The following is a 22,967-nucleotide window of genomic DNA, read 5'->3' as shown; positions in this document are numbered from 1 at the left end:
TCAGTGAGTGGGTTATTGCTGAGTAAGTACTGCTTGATTCACTGTTGATGATCCCTTTCGTCACTTTACTGATGAGTGAGAGTGGATTGATGGGATGGTGCTTTTTGTCTACAGGACATACCTGGGCAATTTATTTATTTATGAGTAAATGGTAGTGTTGCAGCTGTACTGGAACAGCTTGGCTAGGGGCTCGGCACATTCTAGGGCATAAGTCTTCGGTGCTATTGCCGGAATATTATAAGGGACAATAGCCTTTGCAGTAAGCAGTGCCTTCAGCCATTTCTCGGTCACATGATGTGAATTGAATTGGCTGAAGACTGCATCTGCGTTGCTGGGAACCTCCGGAGGAGACAAAGATGGATAATAAATTGACACTTCTGTCTGAAGATTGTAGCAAATGCTTCAGCTTGCGTTTGTACTGACGTGCAAGGCTTTCCCACCATTGTGGATGGAGATATTTGTGGAGTCTATTCCTTAAGTGAGTTGTTTAATGCCCACCAACTTTCAAAGCTGGATGTGGAAGTACTGTGAAGCTTAGTTCTAACCCATTGGTAGTGCATCACTTAGCTCTGTCTGTCACTTGCTGCTTACGTTGTTTGGCATGCAGTTAGTCCTATGTTGTAGCTTCATCAGGTTGGCGCTTCATTTTTTGGTATGCCTGGTGCTGCTCCTGGCATGCCCTCATACACTTTTCATTGAACCAAGCTTGAACCCTGGCTTGGTGGTAATGATAGAGTGGGGGATATATCTGACCATGGGGTTAGAGATTGTGGTTCAGTGCAATTCTGCTGCTGTTAATAGCCCACAGCGCTACATAGATGCCCAGTGTTGAGTTGCTAGATGCTTTCCAAAAGTGAAGATAGAATTTTGTCTCCACAAGGCTGTATGGTGGTCGCTCCTACCGATACTGTCATCGACAGCTGCATCTGTGGCAGGCTGGTTGGTGAGAATGAGGTAAATTGTGTTTTCCAGGACAGCACGGTGGCGCAATGGATAACATTGCTGCGTCACGGCACCGATCCTGGTTCGATCCCGGCTCTGGGTCACTGTCCATGTGGAATTTGCACATTTTCCACGTGTTTGCGTGGGTTTCGCCCCACAACCCAAAGATGTGCAGGGTCAGTGGATTGGCCACCTTAAATTAACCTTTAATTGGAAAAAATGAATTGGACACTAACTTTTGTTTTTTCCTCTTGTTGGCTCCCTCCCCATCTGCTACAGACTAGTCGGACTCTACCAACTCGATCTTTGTATCAATATCAATGCAGAATGTGATTTTAGCACTCCCAACTGATGACAAATCAGGTTCGGCATACAAATCTAATCAAGTTATCTGATTGGTTGTGATTTATACCATGCTCAGTCAGCAGGGTTCGGTATCCAGGTGTATCCCCTTCTTCACTACATGCTTGTTCTTTAGTTGTGGACAAAGATTGTATTTGGTCAGAAGTTTATAATCTTTGATTACAATGCTTTGAGATAGATGTGTGTTTAGTGCAATTAATTTTCTTTGACAGTGGAATGTTTGGAACTTGCATCATTAACTTTCTTTTAAATTTAGAGTACCCAATTATTTCTTTTCCAATTCAGGGGCAATTTAGCGTGGCCAATCCACCTAACCTGCACATCTTTGGGTTGTGAAATCCATGCAGGCATGGGGATGAATGTGCAAAGTCCACACGTGACCCAGGACCGGGATTCAAACCCGGGTCCTCAGCATTGCAGTCCCAGTGCTATCCACTGCGCCACATGCTGCCCTTTGGATCATAAACTTTTTAATAAAATATTTTTATTCAAGTATTTGCAAATTTTTTATAACAATAGCAAAAACAATAACAATTGACATGGTAAAATAAACATTTCCCCACCTGACCCCAATCTTCATACACCACAACCACCGAACACCTATCTGCGCTCTCTCTCTCTCTCTCTCTCCTCTCTCTCTCTCTCTCTCTCTCTCCTCTCTCTCTCTCTCTCTCTCCTTCCCCTCTTTCCCCCTCCCCCCATGTTCTACTGACATTTTTAATTTTTTCCTGAGAAAGTCGACGAACGGCTGCCAGCTCCGGGAGAACCCCAACATTGACCCTCTTAAGGCAAACTTTCTTTTCTCAAGACTGAGAAACCCAGCCATGTCACTAACCCCAGGTCTCGACACTCGGGGGGGGGGGGGGGGGGGGGGGGGCTTCGAGTCCCTCCACATTAAAAGGATCCGTCTCCGGGCTACTAGGGAGGCCAAAGGCCAGGACATCGGCCTCTTTCACTCCCTGAACTCCGGGGATCTTCTGAAGATCTCTACCTCTGGACTCGGCACCACCGGCGTTCCTGGCACCGTGGACATTGCCTTCGCAACCACTGCCAAAACCTCTGAGCTTCAGGCATGGCCAGGACATGTGGACATGGTTTGCTTGGGTTCCCACGCACCTCACACATCTATCCTCTACCCCGAAAAAACTTTCTCATCCTCGCCGCCTTCATATGTGCCCAGTGGACCACCTTAAATTGTATTAGGCTAAGCCTGACACATGAAGAGGAGGAATTGACCCTGCTTAGGGCATCCGCCCATAGACCTGCCTCTAACTCTCCACCGAGCTCGTCCTCCCACTTGCCCTAAGCTCCTCCACCGGGGTTTCCTCTGCCTCCAACAGCTCCTGGTAGATATCCAACACTTTCCCCTCCCCACCCAGGTACCGGACACTACCCTATCCTGTATCCCCCATGGTGGCAGCAGCGGAAAAGCCGGCACCTGCCTTCTCAGAAGTCTCGCACTTGCAAGTATCTGAACCCATTCCCTGGCGGCAGTTTAAATTTATCCTCCAGCGCCTTCAAGCTGGAAAGCTCCTGTCTGTAATAGATCGCCCATCCTTCTAATTCCTGCCCTCTGCCAGCTCTGGAACCCACCATCCAGCCTGCCCGGTGCAAACCTGTGGTTGTTACAAATCGGGATCCAGACCGACGCACCCTCCCACTTTCTTATGCCTCCTTCATAGTCCCCAGATCCTCAGAGCCGCCACCACCACCGGACTTGTGGAGTACCGGGTCAGCGGAGAACAGCAGAGGTGCTGTTACCAATGCCCCCCAGACTGGTGCCCTTTACAAGACTCCGCTCCCATGCCCGACCCCTCCCCCATTACCCACTTCCGAATCATGTGATGTTAGCCGCCCAGTAGTAGTTGAAGAGTTCGGCAGCGGCAACCCACCCTCCCCTGACTACGCTCCAACCACATTTTCTTCACTCGCGGGGTTTTGTTCGCCCCATACAAAGCCCCGAGATGATCTTGTTCACCCGCTTGAAAAAGGCCTTGGGGATGAAGATGGGGAGCACTGAAAGACAGCCCGAAATCTGGGGAGGGACCGTCATTGTCACATGTCTGTACCCTCCCCCGCCAGTGACAACGGGAGCATGGCCCATCTCTTGAAGTCCCCTTCCATTTGCTCCACAAACCGGGATAGATAAAGCTTATGCAGTGCCCCCCATTCCGAGCCAACCTGGATTCCCATATAGCGAAAGCTCTTCCCTACCATTCTAAGCGGCAGCTCTCCCAGTCTCTCCTGCCCACCAGCCTGAATCATGAACATTTCCGCTTTTCCCCATGCTGAATTTATACCCCGAGAAGCTGCCAAATTCCCCAAGATCCGCATAACCACTCTCATCCCCTCCAAGGGGTCCGAAATGTACAACAGCAAATCGTCCGCATTAAGCGAGACCCGGTGTTCCACAACCCCCGAACCAGCCCCTGCCAGTTCCTCGAAGCTCTTAGCGCCATGGCCAGTGGCCCTATAGCTAGAGCAAACAATAACGGGGAGAGGGGGCACCCTTGCCTCATCCCTCGATGTAATTTAAAATATCCCGACCTCAGCCGGTTCGTAGGCACGCTCGCTACAGGCGCCTGGTAGAGCAACCGCACCCAGCCAGTAAAGCCCTCCCCAAACCCAAAATCTTCCCAGCGCCTCCCACAGGTACTCTCACTCCACCCGATCAAAAGCCTTCTCAGCATCCATCGCTACCACCACCTCCACCTCTCCTCCCTCTGAGGGCATCATAATAACATTTAAAAGCCTCCGAAAGTTGGCCTTGAGCTGCCTGCTCTTAACGAATCCCGTCTGGTCTTCCCATATCACCCCCGGAACGCAGTCTTCTATCCTTGTGGCCAATATCCTAGCCAACAACTTGGCATCTACTTTCAAAAGCGAGATCGGCCTATATGACCCACACTGCTCAGGATCCTTCTCCCGTTTAAGAATAAGTGAGATCGAGGCCTGCGACATTGTCGGGGGGAGGATTCCCTTCTCTCTAGCCTCGTTAAATGCCCTCACCAGCAGTGGGCTCAATATCCCTGAGAGCTTCTTATAAAATTCCACCGGGTAGCCATCCGGCCCTGGAGCTTTGCCTGACTGTATGCCCTCCAGCCCTTAATAACTTCCTCAATCTCATTTGAGCTCCCAGCCCCTCCACAGATCCTCCTCCGCCCTCGAAATTTCAACCGATCCAGAAATTGCCTCATCCCCTCCACACCAACCGGGGATTCTGACTCTTATAATTTACTGTTAAATTCTTTAAAAACTTCGTTCACCACCCCCCCGGGTCCAAGACCATGTTCCCGTCCCTATTCTTCACTCTACCAATCTCCCTGGCCGCCTCTCTCTTCCTAAGCTGTTGCGCCAACATCCTACTCTCCTTTTCCCCGTACTCCTAACCGCCCCCTTTACCTTCCTCAACTGTTCCACTGTTTTCCCTGTGTTCAACAACTCAAACTCCGCCTGCAGCTTCCGCCGCTCCCTCAGGAGCCCCACGTCTGCGGCCTCAGCGTATCTCCTGTCCATCCAGAGTATCTCCTCCACTAATCTCTCCCTCTCCGCACATTCCCCCTTTTCCCTGTGGGACCGAATCAAAATTAGCTCCCTTCTAACAACCGCATTCAGAGCTTCCCACTCCGTCTCTGCAGATACCTCTCCCGTGCCATTTGTATCCAAGTTGTTCTGGATGACCTTATTCACCCGCCCGCAGAAAGCTTCATCCGCTAGCAACCCCAGATCCAGTCTCCATAACGGACATTGCCCTCTCTCCTCGCCCACCCGCAAATCCACCCAATGCGGGACATGATCCGACATTACAATTGCTGAGTATTCCGTCCCCACCACCCTCCATATTAGCGCCCTGCTCAGAACAAAAAACGTCAATATGAGAGTAAACCTTATGGACGTGAGAAAAAAAAGAAAACTCCTTCACCCTCGGCCGTATAAACCTCCATGGGTCTATACCCCCCTCATCTGTGCCTTAAAGCCCTTCAATTCCTTTGCCACTGCCGGCGTCCTCCCTGACCTGGATATTGACCGATCCAATTCCGGATCAATGGTTGTGTTAAAGCCCCCAGCATGATCAGGTTATGTGGCTCTAAGTCCGGGATCTTACCTAACACCCGCCTCATAAACTCCACGTCGTCCTAATTCAGAGCATATATGTTCACGAGCACCACTCGTACACCCTTCAACCTTCCACTCACCATTATGTACCTACCCCCCTTATCTGACACGATTCTCCCAGCCTCGAATGCCACTCGCTTCCTAATCAAAATTGCTAACCCCCTGGTCTTTGAGTCCAACCCTGAGTGGAACACCTGGCTAACCCAACCCTTCCTCAATCTAGTCTGATCTATGACCTTAAGATGTGTCTCTTGTAGCATAGCCACGTCCGCCTTCAGTTCCCTCAAATGCGCGAACACGTGAGCCCTCTTGACCGGCCCATTCAGTCCTCTCACGTTCCATGTAACCAGCCTGGACGGGGGGCTTCCACCCCCTTCGCCGACTAGCCATCACCCTTTTTAGGCCCCCCCCCCCCCCAACGAGCTCCAGAAACCTCATCACCCAGGTCAGGTCCCATTTGAACACTTGCTCACCCCCACTGCGCTTGGATTATAAACTTGAAGCACTTTACAGTAAAATGTGTGTATAAGGATATTTCACGTGAACTGATTTGTTTTTCCTATGCAACATTGAATGGGATTAAATATGTTTTAAGTCCATAATTGATAGGGCAATATTGCAAATGCCAATGCATCTTTTCTCTTTCCAAGCACAAGCTTCATGGTACTCTTCTGCTTTTCTCTTTCAGGACTTGGTGAATATTGACATGTTTCTTACAGCAAAGGAGGTAGAAGAGTCACTTGAAAGGCAAGAGACAGCTACTTGTCTGGCCTGGTGTCATGACAACAAATCAAGGCTGAGGAAGATGAAGGTGTGTTCTCAAAATGAACTGTAACTCTTGATTATTAGCCAAGGTAGTTTTGAGTGGCTGAGTGTATGCGTATTATTATTGCTGCATCTGGAGGTCACCTAAAAATTATTGCCATAGCTCAAACTTTCAAAAGTTTTTACCTTGGGAAGCAAAAACATGACATCCATTAACAACTGTTGAAAAGCGTGTTGACAGCGTCTTAAATTATTGAAGGAAATTGAATAAGTTAAAATACAATTTGTACGTTAGGCAGATGGGAAGCTTATACTTTCAATAGCAAACTTTCCAAAAAGTACATAAAACAGTCTTCCTCATTTATATCTCCACATGGTGGGTGGGAGGACATTTCAGGAAATTTCTCTTCAATAAACGTGTACACTTTGTGCTAAGGTTCTAAATTAAAAAGCAGAATCTCAATGGTAATATTGTTCTGATCTCAAGGAGACCATTAACTTCTGAAAAGAAATTTGAATGCCCAGTTATTAACTGAAAGAATCATGCCACAAGATTTCACGTTCTAAACAAAAGCTTTTACCAGAGAAGAATTAGACAAAGCAAATGCTACTAACCTAACACTATCTCGTTCATAAGCACTTCGATTTTAAATCTAAAATCTCAATAGGACGCTCTCCATTCTATTTTTATTTCCAGCCAAGCGTTTCTCTATACTTTCCAAGATGTTGGGAGTTCTTTCACTTCTGTGACCAAACCAAATGAAATGAAATTAAATGAAAATCGCTTATTGTCACAAGTAGGCTTCAATGAAGTTACTGTGAAAAGTCCCTAGTCGCCACATTCCGGCGCCTGTTCGGGGAGGCTGGTACGGGAATTGAACTGTGTTGCTGGCCTGCCTTGGTCGTCTTTAAAAGCCAGCGATTTAGCCCAGTGTGCTAAACCAGCCCCAGAAATTGTACCACACCTCTCAGGAATTCACTTTGATTCTCCTCAAGTGTTCCAGTTATTTCTCCAAGGTATAAGACTTTCTGGGGTCCTTGCTGGTGTACAACCTCTGGCAGAGTTCTCTCTCTCTGTCTCAAAGCTGTTTCTGGACACCTACAGCAACTACTGGAAGCTTTTTCTGTCTGCCTGTATATGTGTAAAATCACACGGGAGAAACCCAAAACAAAAGACTACCTCACTGCAATCTATCCTCACGGCAACATGGCACATCTGGGATAGAGATTTAACGAACACTTCAATTAAGATAGTCCCTTGTTTACCTGTTGCTTCCAAAGTAAAAGCAAAATACTGTGGATGCTGGAAATCTGCAATAAAACAGAAAATACTGGAAAAACTCAACAGATCTGGCAGCAACAGTGGAGAGAGAAGGGGTTTCTGTTTGTTTCTCCATATGATTCTTCTTCAAAGCTTCCAAACCATTCATTGGTCTGGGACCCTCATAAATAGTTCATACCCCTATGGCGACAACAGGAAGAATTGTTTGGTGCTTTCATCCTTTTAACTCTGACCTTATAAATTAAGTACGAAGTCTTACAATACCAGGTTAAAGTCCAACAGGTTTGTTTTGATGTCACTAGCTTTCGGAGCGCTGCTCCTTCCTCAGGTGAATGAAGAGGTATGTTCCAGAAACAAATATATAGACAAATTCAAAGCTGCCGGACAATGCTTGGAATGCGAGCATTAGCAGGTGATTAAATCTTTACAGATCCAGAGATGGGGTAACCCCAGGTTAAAGAGGTGTGAATTGTATCAAGCCAGGACAGTTGGTAGGATTTCGCAGGCCAGATGGTGGGGGATGAATGTAATGCGACATGAATCCCATGTCCCGGTTGAGGCCGCACTCATGTGTGCGGAACTTCGCTATAAGTTTCTGCTCGGCGATTCTGCGTTGTCGCGTGTCCGGAAGGCCGCCTTGGAGAACGCTTACCCGGAGATCAGAGGCTGAATGCCCTTGATTGCTGAAGTGTTCCCCGACTGGAAGGGAACATTCCTGCCTGGTGATTGTCGCGTGATGTCCGTTCATTCGTTGTCGCAGCGTCTGCATGGTCTCGCCAATGTACCACGCTTCGGGACATCCTTTCCTGCAGCGTATGAGGTAGACAACGTTGGCCGAGTCGCACGAGTATGTACCGCGTACCTGGTGGGTGGTGTTCTCACGTGTAATGGTGGTATCCATGTTGATGATCTGGCACGTCTTGCAGAGATTGCCATGGCAGGGTTGTGTGGTGTCGTGGTCACTGTTCTGAAGACTGGGTAGTTTGCTGCAAACAATGGTTTGTTTGAGGTTGCGCGCTTTGTTTCTGGAACATACCTCTTCATTCACCTGAGGAAGGAGCAGCGCTCCGAAAGCTAGTGACATCGAAACAAACCTGTTGGACTTTAACCTGGTGTTGTAAGACTTTGTACTGTGCTCACCCCAGTCCAACGCCGGCATCTCCACATCATGGCTTATAAATTAAGACGTCTTACAACAAAAATCCAACAGGTTTGTTTCAAATCACTAGCTTTCGGAGCACTGCTCCTTCCTCGGGTGAAGAAGGAGCAGTGCTCTGAAAGGTAGTGATTTGTAACAAACCTGTTGGACTTTAACCTGGTGTTGTAAGGCTTCTTACTGTGCTCACTCCAATGAGGACATCTCCACATCATGGCTTATAAAATAAACACAGGCTATCCTTTGAATTGATATTGCTTTAGGACTGTTTACTAACCTTGCAAACAGATTTTTTCCTCTGTTTATCTTTTTACCACTTCAAATCTCAACTGAAGATTTTTAGGATCATCAATTATTCCTAAAACATGCAAATCATGAAATTAGCCATTTTTGCAAAACCTATTGTCCCAGCCACATGCAAATTGGCATAGGAACAGAGACATGGCTAAAGGGCTGGTGTGAGAAAGAGGTGTTCTTGACACTGGGATAAATTCTGGGACAAGACTGAGCTGTACTGATGGTATGGGTTCCACCCCCTTAGTTAGGCCACACTTGGAGTATCGTGTTCAATTCTGGTCGCCACACTACCAGAAGGATGTGGAGGCTTTAGAGAGGGTGCAGAAGAGATTTACCAGAATGTTGCCTGGTATGGAGGGCATTAGCTATGAGGAGCGGTTGAAGAAACTCGGTTTGTTCTCACTGGAACGAAGGAGGTTGAGGGGCGACCTGATAGAGGTCTACAAAATTATGAGGGGCATAGACAGAGTGGATAGTCAGAGGCTTTTCCCCGGGGTAGAGGGGTCAATTACTCGGGGGCATAGGTTTAAGGTGAGAGGGGCAAGGTTTAGAGTAGATGTACGAGGCAAGTTTTTTACGCAGAGGGTAGTGGGTGCCTGGAACCCGCTACCGGAGGAGGTGGTGGAAGCGGGGACGATAGTGACATTTAAGGGGCATCTTGACAAATATATGAATAGGATGGGAATAGAGGGATACGGACCCAGGAAGTGTAGAAGATTGTAGTTTAGTCGGGCAGCATGGTCGGCACGGGCTTGGAGGGCCTGTTCCTGTGCTGTACATTTCTTTGTTATTTGAACTGAGATGGGACCAATGGTGGAAAAGGCTTTTAACTGGCAAGGGAAGGGAGGGATTTACAAGAAATGTAAGCAGCGTAAATGTCAAGAGAAAAGAGCAGGAGAACATAGGAAAGAATAAAGTAGGGGAGAACATTGGTGGCAAGTGTTTCAGAATAGGCATCTACAAAGATGGTTCAGAATAAAGTGAGGGGAAGTTCTATGAAATATGAATTTAAAATAGCTATACAATATGCACAGTGTCCATTAAGGGGAGTTGGAGACAATCATGAATTGGGAGGAATCAGACATAGTAGGGTTTCCTGAGACGACTACAGAAAATTCAGAACTGGGAATTAAACAATGTATTGCAGAACATATTTCGAAATGATCAAGTGGGAAAACAGGCAGGTGGGGACAGTTGCACTTATCTGGAATGACATTATGGCAATAAAGGAAAGGACGCAGCTAACAGCAAGACAAAAATAGAATCCATAGGGATAGAGATGCAAGTAAATAAAGACACGATCGCAATTAACATGCAGTCTGCAGACCACCTAATAGTGGAAAAGAAGTGGAGGAAGAAAAGTGCGGAAAATTTGGGGAATTGAGCAAAATTCATGCAAAAATGATCATCGGGGAATTCCACCTATCCTTGTATTAATTGGATGGTAGAGGTAAAAAAAAAAAAAAAGGGTAGGTACAGGAGTAAACCATTCAGCCCAACATTCTTGCTCCACCTTTCAAAAAGATCATGGCGGATCGTTCATTTCATTACCTTTTCCCCCTCTCTAACCCATAACTTTTATGTCATTGGTATTTAGAAGTTGGTCAATCTGTACTTTAAATATACACATTGACTGAGCTTCCACAGCCCTCTGGGGTAGAGAATTGCAAAGATTCACAATCCTCTGAGTAAATAAATTCTCCTCGCCTCGGTTTTAAGTGGCTCCCCCCCTTATTTTGAAATTGTCCCCTGGTTCTCAACTCTCCAACTAAGGCAAACATCTACCTGCACCTACCCGGTCTCTTCTCGACTCTCCAACTAAGGGAAACATCTACCTCTACTTACCCTGTCTATTCCTTAAGTCTTTTGTAGGTTTCAGTGAGATAATCTCTCATTCTTCGAAACTCCAGAGAATAAATGCCCAGTTTCTCCAATCTCACTTCATATGGCAGTCCTGCTATTCCAGGAACAAGTCTGGTGAACCTTTGTTGCATTCCTTCTATGGCAATAACACCTTCCTAAGGTGAGGAAGGTCTTACAGGTGCCCAGATACCTCTTCCAACTAAGATCCATCTGCAAGGCCTTTTTTAACTCACTGGACAAATTAATCATGGCTACAATTCTACCACTGTGCAGCGACAGCAGAAAGAGTGATGGGATGGACAAAGGAGCCAGAAGTCGAGTGGGTGTGCGCGGTGGAGGAGGCCCCCTGCAAGGGACCTCTCTCCAGGGTCTCGCCACAGCGGCACTCCCATCCCCGCCCAAGAAACACTCCGGCAGCCCAGTGGTGATAGCCACCCTCCAGACATGGAATCAACTACGGCAGTAATTTGGACTGACCAAAATGTCTGACAAAGTGCAATAATCACAGGTTCACACCAGCACTCACCGATGCCACCTTCAAAAGGTGGAGACAGGACGGGGGGGGACATTGACAGTCAGGGACCTATACACTGACGATAGGGTCACAACACAGAAAGAACTGACGCAGAGATTCCAACTAGCTAAAGGCAACGAACTCGGATACCTGCAGCTTAAAAACTTCCTGTGGAAGGAGCCAAGGACAGAGCTGCGACCACCATGACAGACGCTATTAGAAGAGCTACTGGGCAGACATCCTAGGCAGAGGGAACTGTAGTGACATGTATGAATGGCTGCTAGAGAGGGCCGACAGCGAACTGGACATGACAAGGAGGAAATGGGAGGAAGACTTGGGGTTCGAAATAGTGTGGGGATTCTGGAGCGAAGCACTGCCCAGAGTCAACTCTACCTCCACATGGGCGAGGCACAACCTAACGCATCCAAAAGTGCTACATAGAGCCCACTTGACCAGAACCCAAATGAGCAGGTTCTTCCCGGAGGTGGAGGATAAATGTGAACGGTGCCAAGGAGGACCGGCCAGCCACTTTCACGTGTTCTGGTCTTGCCCCAGACTTGCTGGGTACTGGACAGCCTTCGTCGAGGCAATGCCCAATTTGGTGGGAATGAGGGTGGAGCCATGCCCGAATGTGGCGGTCTTCGGGGTATCAGACCAGCCAGATCTCTTAATGGGGAGGAGGGCGGATGCCCTTGCCTTTTCCTCCCTGATCACCCGCCATAGAATCCTGCTCGGTTGGCGATCAGCAGCACCACCTGAATCTGCAGACTGGCTGTGCAACCTACCGGAATTTCTCCAAATGGAGAAAATCAAATTCGCCATCCGTGGGTCGGAAGAGGGATTCCACAAATCATAGGAGCCATTCACCCGACTGTTCCGAGACCTGTTTGTGGCCAACACATAAATAAATAGCCAGTAGCCAGGACAAGACAGAAAGAGGAAAGCGAGGGAGGACCTATCGGGGGGGTGGCGGGGGGGGGGGGGGGGGGGGGGCGAACTGAGGTAGCAAAACCCAGCAAGAAAGAATGGGGGCAGCAGTGAAGAAGGGGGAAGGGAGGGAGGGGGGTCAGAGAGAGGGGTAGCTGGAGGGAGGATTTTTTTTTTTTTAGGGAGGATTATATGCCGAGCCTGATGGCAACAGACTAAATAGAGAAACTAAGAAGAGACCTTTGTGACTGTATATTAAATGAAAATGAAATTGTTAAAAAATAGTGTAGTGACAGAGCACTAACAAATAGCTATTGTACCCCCAAAGTTTAAAAGGGGACAGAAGATGTCCAGGGAATTATACACTAGTCAGCTTAACATCAGTACTATGAAAAATAATGGAATCCTTACTAAAGGAGAGAATAGAAGATCATGTAGAAACAAGAAATATATGAATGAATAGTCAACATGAATTTCAAAAAGGAAAATCTTGCTTGGTCAGCCTCATTGAAATTTTTGAGGAGGTTATAGAGAGAGTGGAAAATTGTAATGGAGTGGATGTAATTTTCCTGGATTTCCAAAGGCCTTTGAGGTGCCTCAATTTGACTTGTGAATTAGATCAGAGAATGTGGAGTCTGGGTGGCTGAATAGATTGCGAGCAGGCTTCCAAACAGAAAGCAGAGAGTGGAATTGAAGGGTAGTTGTTCAGAATGGCCTGAGATGGGAAGTGGTGTTCCACCGGGTCAGTGTTGGGACCACTGCTTTTCACAATTTGCATGAATAATTTGGACGTTGGAATCAAAATGACAATTTCTAAAATTGCAGATGACATCAAATTTGTCGGGGTGTACGGGTGATAGTATTGAGGAGGGAACATCCGGTTGGGGCTATGCAGAGCTAAGTCGCACGATCGGCAGCTCCCGCTAGAAACTGACTTTTGGGCTCTTTTTAGAGCCCATAACGGCGCTTGCTCGATGTTTCCGGTGTGGGAAGGAGATAGCAACATTCGCCCAATAGTGTATGGCTTGGACCAGGAGTGGGGCGATCAAAAAAGTGGCAGTGAAGCAAAAGAAGGTGAGAGGGAGGAAGACCAAGATGGTGGCGGGTGGAGACCAGGCAGCGTGGATGCAGTGGGCGCAGGAGCAGCAGGAGTTTCTTCAGCGCTGCTTTAGGGAGCTGAAAGCGGATCTGCTGGAGCTGATGAAGGCGTCAATGGATGAGCTGCTGGAGACCCAGGCGACTCAAGGGGCGGCGATCCGGGAGGTCCGGCACAAGGTCTCTGAGAACGAAGATGAGATCCTAGGCCTAGCGGTGAAGGTGGAGGCGCACGAGGCGCTCCATAAAAAATGGCAGGAGAGGTTTGAGGAGATGGAGAACCGGTCGAGGCGGAAGAATCTGCGGATCCTGGGCCTCCCGGAGGGACTGGAGGGGTCGGACGTGGGGGGCTACGTGGTCACCATGCTGAATTCGCTGATGGGAGCGGGGTCCTTCTAGGGGCCCCTGGAGCTGGAGGGGCCCACTGAGTGCTGGCGAGGAGGCCCAAGGCTAATGAGCCGCCGCGGGCGGTGCTGGTGTGGTTTGCTGATCGGGAGTGCATGCTAAGGTGGGCCAAGAAGGAGCGGAGCAGCAGGTGGGAGAACGCGGAGGTCCGGATCTACCAAGATTGGAGCACGGAGGTAGCGAAGAAGATGGTCGGGTACAATAGCGCAAAGGCGGTGCTGCACAGGAGGGGGGTGAAGTTCGGCATGCTGCAGCCGGCGCGTCTGTGGTTCACCTATAAGGACCGACATCAGGGGCTGTTTAGCACAGGGCTAAATCGCTGGCTTTGAAAGCAGACCAAGACAGGCCAGCAGCACGGTTCAATTCCCGTAACAGCCTCCCCGAACAGGCGCCGGAATGTGGCGACTAGGGGCTTTTCACAGTAACTTCATTTGAAGCCTACTTGTGACAATAAGCAATTATCATTATCATCATTATTTTGAGTCCCCGGAGGAGGCGTGGGCCTTTGTCCAGGCCGAAAAATTGGACTCGGACTGAGGGTCAGGGGCGGGGGGCCGCGGTGATGGGATGGGTTGGGGATTGTTGTGTTGTATTTTGAGGGGGGGTTCTTTGTTCATTGTTGGTTCTTTGTTTTCCGGGGGTTGGTTGGGCACTGTTTCGGTTGGGCCAGCCGGGTGGGTTCTTGGAGGGGGGCAGGTAAACGGCTTGGGGGGTTGATGGCCGGCAGGGGAATTAGGGCCCTGCTGGGGGGGGGGGGGGTGCTGAGTTGGGGGCAAAGGGACCGGGCCTGAAAAGGGAGCTGCGCCAGAGGAGGCGGGGCCGGGAGAGTGGAAAGCGCGGGCTTTTTCCCACCCTAAGGACTGAAGGGGCGGGGCTGGAGCTGGGAAGTGCGGGCTTTTTCCCGTGCCGGGAGTGGAAGGGGGAGGGCGAGAGCCTGCTGGTGGGCAATGGGGGAGGGGAAGTTCCACACTGGGAGGGGTCGAGGGAGTGGCGGGAATGGCCGGGGTCAGCAGGAGTCGGCTGACTTACGGGAGTGCAATGGGGGGAGCAATGCAGCTAAGGGGGGGACTAGCTGGGGTGGGGGGGTGGTAACCGGGTTGCTGCTGGAATGGCCAAGGGGGAGCTGGAGTCGGTGGAGGAGTTTGGGGCTGGGATCTGCCGCTGTGGGGAACGGGCCGTGGGGGGGGGGGGGGGGGGGGGGCGGGCACGTGGCTGGCTTAGGAGGGGATATGGCTAGTCGGCGGAGGGCGGGTAGCCCCCCCCGATCCGGCTGATAACCTGGAATGGAAGTGGACTGAACGGGCCGGTCAAACGGGCCCGAGTGTTCGCGCACCTGAAGGGAGATGTGGCCATGCTTCAGGAGACGCACCTGAGGGTGGAGCATCAGGTAAGGTTGAGAAAGGCGTGGGTAGGCCAGGTGTTTCATTCAGGGTTGGATGCAAAAAATCGGGGGGGTGGCGATCTTGGTGGGGAAGAGAGTGTCATTCGAGGCGTCGAGCATCATGGCAGACAATTGTGGTAGGTATGTGATGGTAAGTGGCAAGTTGCAGGGGGAGTGGGTGGTGTTGGTCAATGTATGTGCCCCAAATTGGGACGATGCGGGCTTCATGCGGCGTATGTTGGGCCGGATTCTAGACCTGGAGACAGGGGGCCTGATTACGGGGGGGGATTTCAATACGGTGCTGGACCCGGCACTGGATCGCTCCAGGTCTACGACGGGTAGGAGGCCGGCGGCGGCCAAGGTGCTGAGGGGGTTCATGGACCAGATGGGAGGGGTGGACCCATGGAGGTTTGCGAGGCCAGGGAATTCCCATTCTTCTCCCATGTCCACATTCCTGGATTGACTTCTTTGTTATGAGTAGGGCGCTGATTCCGAGAGTGGAAGATACCGAGTACTCGGCGATAGCCATTTCCGATCACATTGGGTAGACGTCGAGCTGGGGGAGGAGAGGAACCAGCGCCCGCTGTGGCGCTTAGAGGTGCTGGCGGTCGCGGAGGTGAGCCGGCGCGTCCGAGGGTGCATAGAGATGTACCTGGAGGCTAATGACAATGGGGAGGTCCAAGTGGGGGTGATCTGGGAGGCGCTGAAGGCGGTGGTCAGGGGAGAGCTGATCTCCATGAGGAGAGGAGGGAGAAGAGAGAGAGGGAGAGACTGGTGGGGGAAATGGTGATGGTGGACAGGAGGTACGCGGAGGTCCCGGAGGATGGATTGCTTGGGGAGCGGCGCAGCCTCCAGGCCGAATTCGATCTGTTGACCACCAGGAAGGCGGAGGCGCAGTGGAGGAAGGCGCAGGGGGCGGGATATGAATATGGAGAAAAGGCGAGCCGGCTGCTGGCGGACCAGCTTTGGAAGCGAGAGGCAGCTAGGGCGATCGGGGGAGTTAAGGATGGGGGAGTGAGCATGGTGCGAAGTGGGGTGGGTATCAATGGGGTCTTCAGGGACTTCTACGAGGAACTGTATTGGTCCGAGCCCCCACTGGAGGAGGGAGGGATGGGTCGCTTTCTGGACCGGTTGAGATTCCTGAGGGTGGAGGAGGGACAGGTGACGGGGCTGGGGGCGTTGGTTGGGTTGGAGGAGTTGGTCAAAGGGATAGGAAGCATACAGGCGGGGAAGGCACCGGGGCCAGCCCGGTTGAATTTTATAAGAAGTACGTGGACCTGCTGGGCCCTCTGTTGGTAAGGACCTTTAATGAGGCAAGGTAAGGAGGGGCTTTACCCCCGACGATGTCTCCGGCGCTGATCTCCTTGATCCTGAAGCGGGACAAGGATCCCCTACATTGTGGGTCATACAGGCCGATCTCACTCCTAAATGTAGATGCAAAGTTGTTTGTGAAGATTTTAGCCACGAGGATAGAGGACTGTGTGCCGCAGGTTATTCACGAGGATCAGACGGGGTTCGTGAAAGTGAGACATCTGAATACGAATGTACGGAGGCTCATGAATGTTATAATGATGCCGGCGGTGGAAGGTGAGGCGGAGATAGTGGCGGCGATGGATGCGGAGAAGGCCTTTGATGGGGTAGAGTGGGGGTACCTGTGGGAGGTGCTGAAAAGGTTCGGGTTTGGGGAGGGGTTTGGCAGGTGGGTTAAGTTGCTGGATGAGGCCCCGGTGGCGAGTGTGGCCACGAACAGGAGGAGGTCAGAGTATAGGGGCTGGTTTAGCACAGGGCTAAATAGCTGGCTTTCAAAACAGACCAAGGCAGGCCAGCAGCACGGTTCAATTCCCGTACCAGCCTCTCCGAACAGATGCCGGAATGTGGCGACGAGGGGCTTTTCATAGTAACTTCATTTGAAGCCTACTTGTGACAATAAGCAATTTTCTTTACATTTCATTTTCGGTTACACCGGGGGACGAGGCAGGGGTGTCCCCTGTTCCCACTGCTCTTTGCGCTGGCGATTGAGCCCCTGGCCATGGCATTGAGGGAGTCGAGGAATTGGAGGGGGCTGGTGCGAGGTGGGGAGGAACTTCGGGTGTCGCTCTATGCGGACGATTTGCTGTTATATGTGGCGGACCCGGTGGGGGGAATGCCGGACGTGATGCGGATTCTCAGGGAGTTTAGGGATTTCTCCGGGTATAAGCTCAATATGGGGAAGAGCGAGTTGTTCGTTGTTCACCCAGGGGACCAGGAGAGGGGGATTGGTGAGCTCTCACTAAAAAGGGCGGAGAGGAGTTTCAGGTATCTGGGGGTCCAGGTGGCTCGGAGTTGGGGGGGGCCCTGCATAAGTTTAACTTCACGAGACTGGTGGAGCAAATGGAGACGGAGGTTAAGGGGTGGGACGTGCTGCCACTCTCCCTGGCGGGTAGGGTGCAGTCTGTTAAAATGACGGTGCTCACAAGATTTTTGTTCCCTTCTTCAGGCGGGTTAATAGGAGCATTATGGGGTTTGTGTGGGCGCAGAAGACCCCGAGGTGGGAAGGGTGTTCCTGGAGCAGTGCAGGGATGGGGGGGGTTGGCGCTGCCTAACCTCTGTGGGTATTATTGGGCCGCCAACGTGGCGATGGCGCGAAAGTGGGTGATGGAGGGGGGGGTGGCATGGAAGAGGCTTGAGATGGCGTCCTGTGTGGGCACAAGCCTGGAGGCAATTGGGGGCAATTGAGACGTCACAGGAGGGAGGTGGGGGCCTCGGTGTGGTCCCCGATACAGGGGAAACCACTGGTTTGTCCTGGGGATGATGGACGGAGGGTTCCTGAGCTGGCACAGGGCAGGTATTAGAAGGATGGGGGACCTGTTTGTGGACGGGAAGTTCGCGAGCCTGGGTGAGCTGGAGGAGACGTTTGGGCTCCCCCTGGGGAACACCTTCAGATATATGCAGGTAAGGGCGTTTGTTCGGCCGCAGGTGGTGGAGGTCCCATTGTTGCCGCCACGCAGGGTCCAGGAGAGGGTGCTGTCGGGGGTGTGGGTTGGAGAGGGGAGGATCTCGGTAACGTATCAGGTGATGCGGGAGGAGGAGGAGGCCTTGGTGGAGGAGCTAAAGGGTAAGTGGGAGGAGGAGTTGGGTGAGGAGATTGACGAGGGGACATGTGCGGATGCCCTGGGGAGAGTGAATTCTTCCTCCTCTTGCGCGAGGCTCAGCCTCATACAATTTAAGGTGCTGCATTGGGCTCACATGACCGGGGCAAGGATAAGCCGGTTCTTTGGGTGCGAGGATGACAATATTGAATTCTTTACCCGTCAGTCTGGCCTCAATAAAACTCGAGATGGTTTTGTAGGTCTGGTATTATTTATTTTAACCAACTTGCAAGGCTGACTTGCTCCACAGAGATTCAGAACACAGAAACTGTCTCCTGGAACCCTAGAACCGAGTCAGGTCGGAGACAAATAAATCTCTGCAAATACATTCAAATGGCATCAAGTTTCACATACAAGATTCCCATAGGTCATCCTATACACCTCCTGACCTGGCCATGTATCGATTGGCTCACTTCGCATTCCTTAACCCTGGTCCTCTTGTTACCCAGCATCCTTTTCCCCATCCTCCTTGCCATGCTTTCTGAATTCCTTTGTCCTTCGTGAACTCACTACTATCTACATTGCTGTAACTAATATTTGAACTAACTATTTTATGTCACATTCGGTTGTCCAATTCCTCGTTCCCTCCTTTTATCATTTCATAACCTATCTGTCCAACCCGTAGCTACGGCCCCTCATCTAAGAAGATTCGTCGCTGCATTTCCAATTCCTCTTGCAGCCCCCCGTCATCCGCTGCACCCTCGCGGACCCTAACAGCCAAGATTCTAGGGGTGTCTATCTGTTCCAGTGCACCGTGCATTTTACCCAGGTTTCCCTCAGTCCTAAATGAATTAAGTATATCTCCTGATAACCTACATTCTAGATGTACGCCCCTTCTCACACACCCAGTCCCCTCTCTAGTCCCCCTCTCGCTCTCTCAACCTCTTCCTACCCTCTCCTCATGGTCTGACTTTACCTTTATGGCACCAATCTTAACACATCCAAAATCAAATATACATGTACTCCAAAAACAAGGCAATGTCCATGCAATGTTCCCTTCCCATCGCTGGGACCGGTGCAATTGCTTCATGAGTCCTGCATTGTCCGTTAACCTGATGACCTTCCATGAGTCGATACCATGTCCTCTTATATGGGGACGTCACCTCTGCATAGGTGAAATGTCCTTGTAGTTTGGTTGGGGTTACAGATGTAGATGATATTCCCCTTTTCCATTTCTGTCGCCAATGTCATTCCAAGTGAGGCGAGGCCGAAGATTACACAGGCGGTGCGTAGCCACCCCATCATGCTCCACACCTATAATACAGCGCTGGGGAAGGGAGGCAGGTTAATCTGTCCAATAAAATGAGACCCGTTATCAGAACTTAACTGAGCTGGTATGCCGTACCGGGGAATGATTTCCCGCATCAGAACTTTAACCACAGTAGCAGCTTTATTATCGGTAGTCGGATACGCCTCAATCCATCTGCTGAACACATCCGCAATGACCAAAACATATTAAATACATTGACACCTTTCCAACTCAATGTAATCCATTTAGAGCGTCTCAAAGGGACCACTGGGCAACGGGGTTTGCCCCATACCACAAGGGACACCTTTGCCGGTGTTATATTGCTGACAAATCAAACACCGATTACTGATACTTTGGGCCAACCCCTGCATTAACAAATCATTAGTCGGGCGCAGATTGAGGTGGATGAGGTGATCAAAGGAATTGGGAACATGCAAGCAGGGAAGGCCCCGGGACCAGATGGGTTCCCGGTGGAATTTTACAGGAGGTATATGGATCTGTTGGCCCCGCTTTTGGCGAGAACCTTTAATGAGGCTAAGGAAAGGGGGACATTACCCCCGACAATGTCGGAGGTGACGATATCGCTAATCCTGAAATGAGACAAAGACCCGCTGCAGTGCGGGTCATACAGGCCCATCTCCCTCCTAAATGTAGACGCCAAACTGCTGGCCAAAGTGATGGCGACAAGGATAGAGGATTGTGTCCCAGGGGTGGTACATGACGACCAGACAGGGTTTGTTCAGGGGAGACAATTGAATGCCAATGTACGAAGGTTGCTGGGGGTGATGATGATGCCCCCACCGGAGGGGGAGGCAGAGATAGTGGTGGCGATGGATGCAGAGAAGGCATTCGATAGGGTGGAGTGGGACTATTTGTGGGAGGTGCTGAAGAGATTTGGATTCGGGGAGGGGTTCATTAGATGGGTTAGAATTTTGTACGTGGCCCCGGTGGCAAGCATCGTTACAAACAGGCAAAGATCGGGATACTTTCGTTTACATAGGGGTACAAGACAAGGGTGCCCCCTGTCTCCGTTACTGTTCGCGTTGGCAATTGAACCATTGGCCATAGCGCTGAGGGACTCTAAGAAGTGGAGGGGGTTGCTTAGAGGGGGAGAGGAACATCGAGTGTCACTATATGCAGACGATTTGCTGCTATATGTGGCGGACCCGGTAGAGGGGATGCCAGAGGTAATGCAGATACTCAGGGAGTTTGGAGAGTTCTCGGGATACAAATTAAATATGGGAAAGAGCGAACTTTTTGTGATGCACCCCGGGGAACAGGGCAGGGGGATAGATGCTCTGCCGCTGAGGAGAGTAGCAAGGAATTTACGATACCTGGGGATTCAGGTGGCCAGGAACTGGGGAACCCTACATAAACTTAACCTGACGCGATTGGTAGAGCAGACGGAGGAGGACTTTAAGAGGTGGGATATGGTGCCCCTGTCATTGGCGGGCAGAGTACAGGCGGTTAAAATGGTGGTCCTCCCGAGGTTTCTTTTCGTGTTTCAGTGCCTCCCCATCCTGATTACAAAGGCCTTCTTCAAAAAAATAGACAGGAGCATTATGAGCTTTGTGTGGGCGGGAAAGACCCCGAGGGTAAAGAGGGTGTTCCTGCAGCGCAGTAGGGACAAAGGGGGATTGGCACTGCCGAGTCTGAGTGACTACTATTGGGCCGCCAATGTGTCGATGGTCTGTAAGTGGATGAGGGAAGAAGAAGGTGCGGCGTGGAAAAGGTTGGAGACGGCGTCCTGTAAGGGAACGAGCCTAAAAGCGCTGGCGACGGCGCCACTACCGTTCTCCCCGAAAAGGTACACCACAAACCCAGTGGTGGTGGCGACCTTGAAGATCTGGGGGCAGTGGAGACGACTTAGGGGAGTGACGAGTGCCTCGGTGTGGTCCCCAATAAGGAATAACCACAGGTTCGTCCCGGGGAGGAAAGATGGGGGATTTCAATGTTGGCAGCGAGCAGGAATTAGGAAGCTGAAGGACCTGTGTGTGGACTTGGTGGGATATTTCCGTGCTGGCCGAGGTAAGGAATCCCCTATTCTTGCAGAGCTGTGGGTTGACATCTCCCAAAACGTCACGTCCCAGGTGATGCTGAAGTAGAGTGTAAATCGTTTCAGGGACCTCAAAATATTTTATGGAAGTGCCGTCTTGCATGACTTGAAGTGCGTACTCTGTTGGGTCTGAATGATCCACTACCCTCCTTACCATAGGCCCCAGATCCTTGGCATGGTACTGGTCGTGGACCTGACGTGTACCATGAGGGCCTACAGAAGCTGACTGTGGCCATAAATGTGGTGGTATTGTAACAAATTCAGCTGGACCTTCTTTTCCCGTGACTGTGGCTGTAATCTTGACTGGCCATTCGGTCCCAATTAACGGCTGGTATTTGTCCTCCAACTCCCTGTTCTGTCCGATTCTGTCATGGGCCAGGGTAACGTGGTGCAGTGAATGTTCAATGTCTAACGTCCACCACTGGGGTGTGATAGAAATATAGCACTATTGCCTCATCCTCCATGATTGAACCGTTACCGCACTCTAGCTGTAGCTGGAAGATACACATTAAATCTCGGGCCAACAAGTTACAGTCCAATCCAGTAGTCACCACAAACTGATGATCTGTCGACTTATTCTCATAAGTGACTGTCACAGGTTCAGAAGTAGGATACTCACACACCTGTCCTTGGGGCCCTGACAAATGCTGGGTGTGGTCGGATGGTGGTAGTCTAAGTTCTGATTGCACCGAAGACATGGCTGCTCCAGTGTCGATTATAAATGGGTAATGTTGATCTCCTATCTGCAGAGAGATAATAGGTTCCCTGTCCGATTGGAGAGTCCTTATGACTAAATTAGCTAGTCAATCCTGTGTTGCGAAAGGGTTTGCCTGGGAGAGGTCAGTGTACCTCGTCTGTCCTCCCCTTGGTGGGTACCCCCTCCTTTAGGTCGGGTAGTCTCCTTCTGCTGCCCGTCTTATAAAGGGGCATTCCTGATGCCAGTGATCTGTACGGCCACAATTAAAACATGCATTGTTCCCTCTATATCTGCCCCATCCTCTTTTCCCAGTAGACCAATGGCCCCTCAGAGGGGGCGACAGTTGTAAAGCTTGGTGCATACGGTGGGCCATAAAGAGGGGCTGAGGATCCATTTGGTGGGTTTGATACCCTCCCCCGTGTTGATCCACCCACCCAAGGTCACAATATTGGGGATCCAGTTGGTAAGCCACTGTATCTGCCGCTGGTTGGGGTCTCAGATCATCCTTTTTCATTACATACTCAGTCTTAATCTTTGTAACTGAGTCTCCTTCCTGGCCTACACCCTCCTTCCAATATAATCTGACTGCCGGGCCATCTGGGAAGGGTCGTTCTCTGTCCAATTCATGTTATTACATTTCACGGCAGTAGCCACGGAAGGTGGTAGGCAATGCATTAACATAGCACAATATTGAGGAGAATTCTGACCATTTTGGTACGGCGTCGCCTGAC

At 50.5% G+C, this 22,967-nt stretch overlaps 1 protein-coding gene across 1 annotated transcript in view; it reads left to right on the top strand.

The window, feature by feature from the left end:
• The window catches only part of maea (macrophage erythroblast attacher, E3 ubiquitin ligase), a 234,885-nt gene that overhangs the window by 137,794 nt on the left and 74,124 nt on the right, over positions 1-22,967 (top strand). The window contains exon 4 of the mRNA XM_072497540.1: positions 6,110-6,232. Coding sequence (XP_072353641.1) covers positions 6,110-6,232 — 123 coding nt within the window. The remainder of the gene's footprint in view (positions 1-6,109; positions 6,233-22,967) is intronic.

This window comes from Scyliorhinus torazame, chromosome 3, assembly GCF_047496885.1.
Source record: "Scyliorhinus torazame isolate Kashiwa2021f chromosome 3, sScyTor2.1, whole genome shotgun sequence".
Taxonomy (NCBI): domain Eukaryota; kingdom Metazoa; phylum Chordata; class Chondrichthyes; order Carcharhiniformes; family Scyliorhinidae; genus Scyliorhinus; species Scyliorhinus torazame.
The sequence above is the reverse complement of the archived record's forward strand: the minus strand, read 5'-3'. Positions and strand labels throughout refer to the sequence as shown.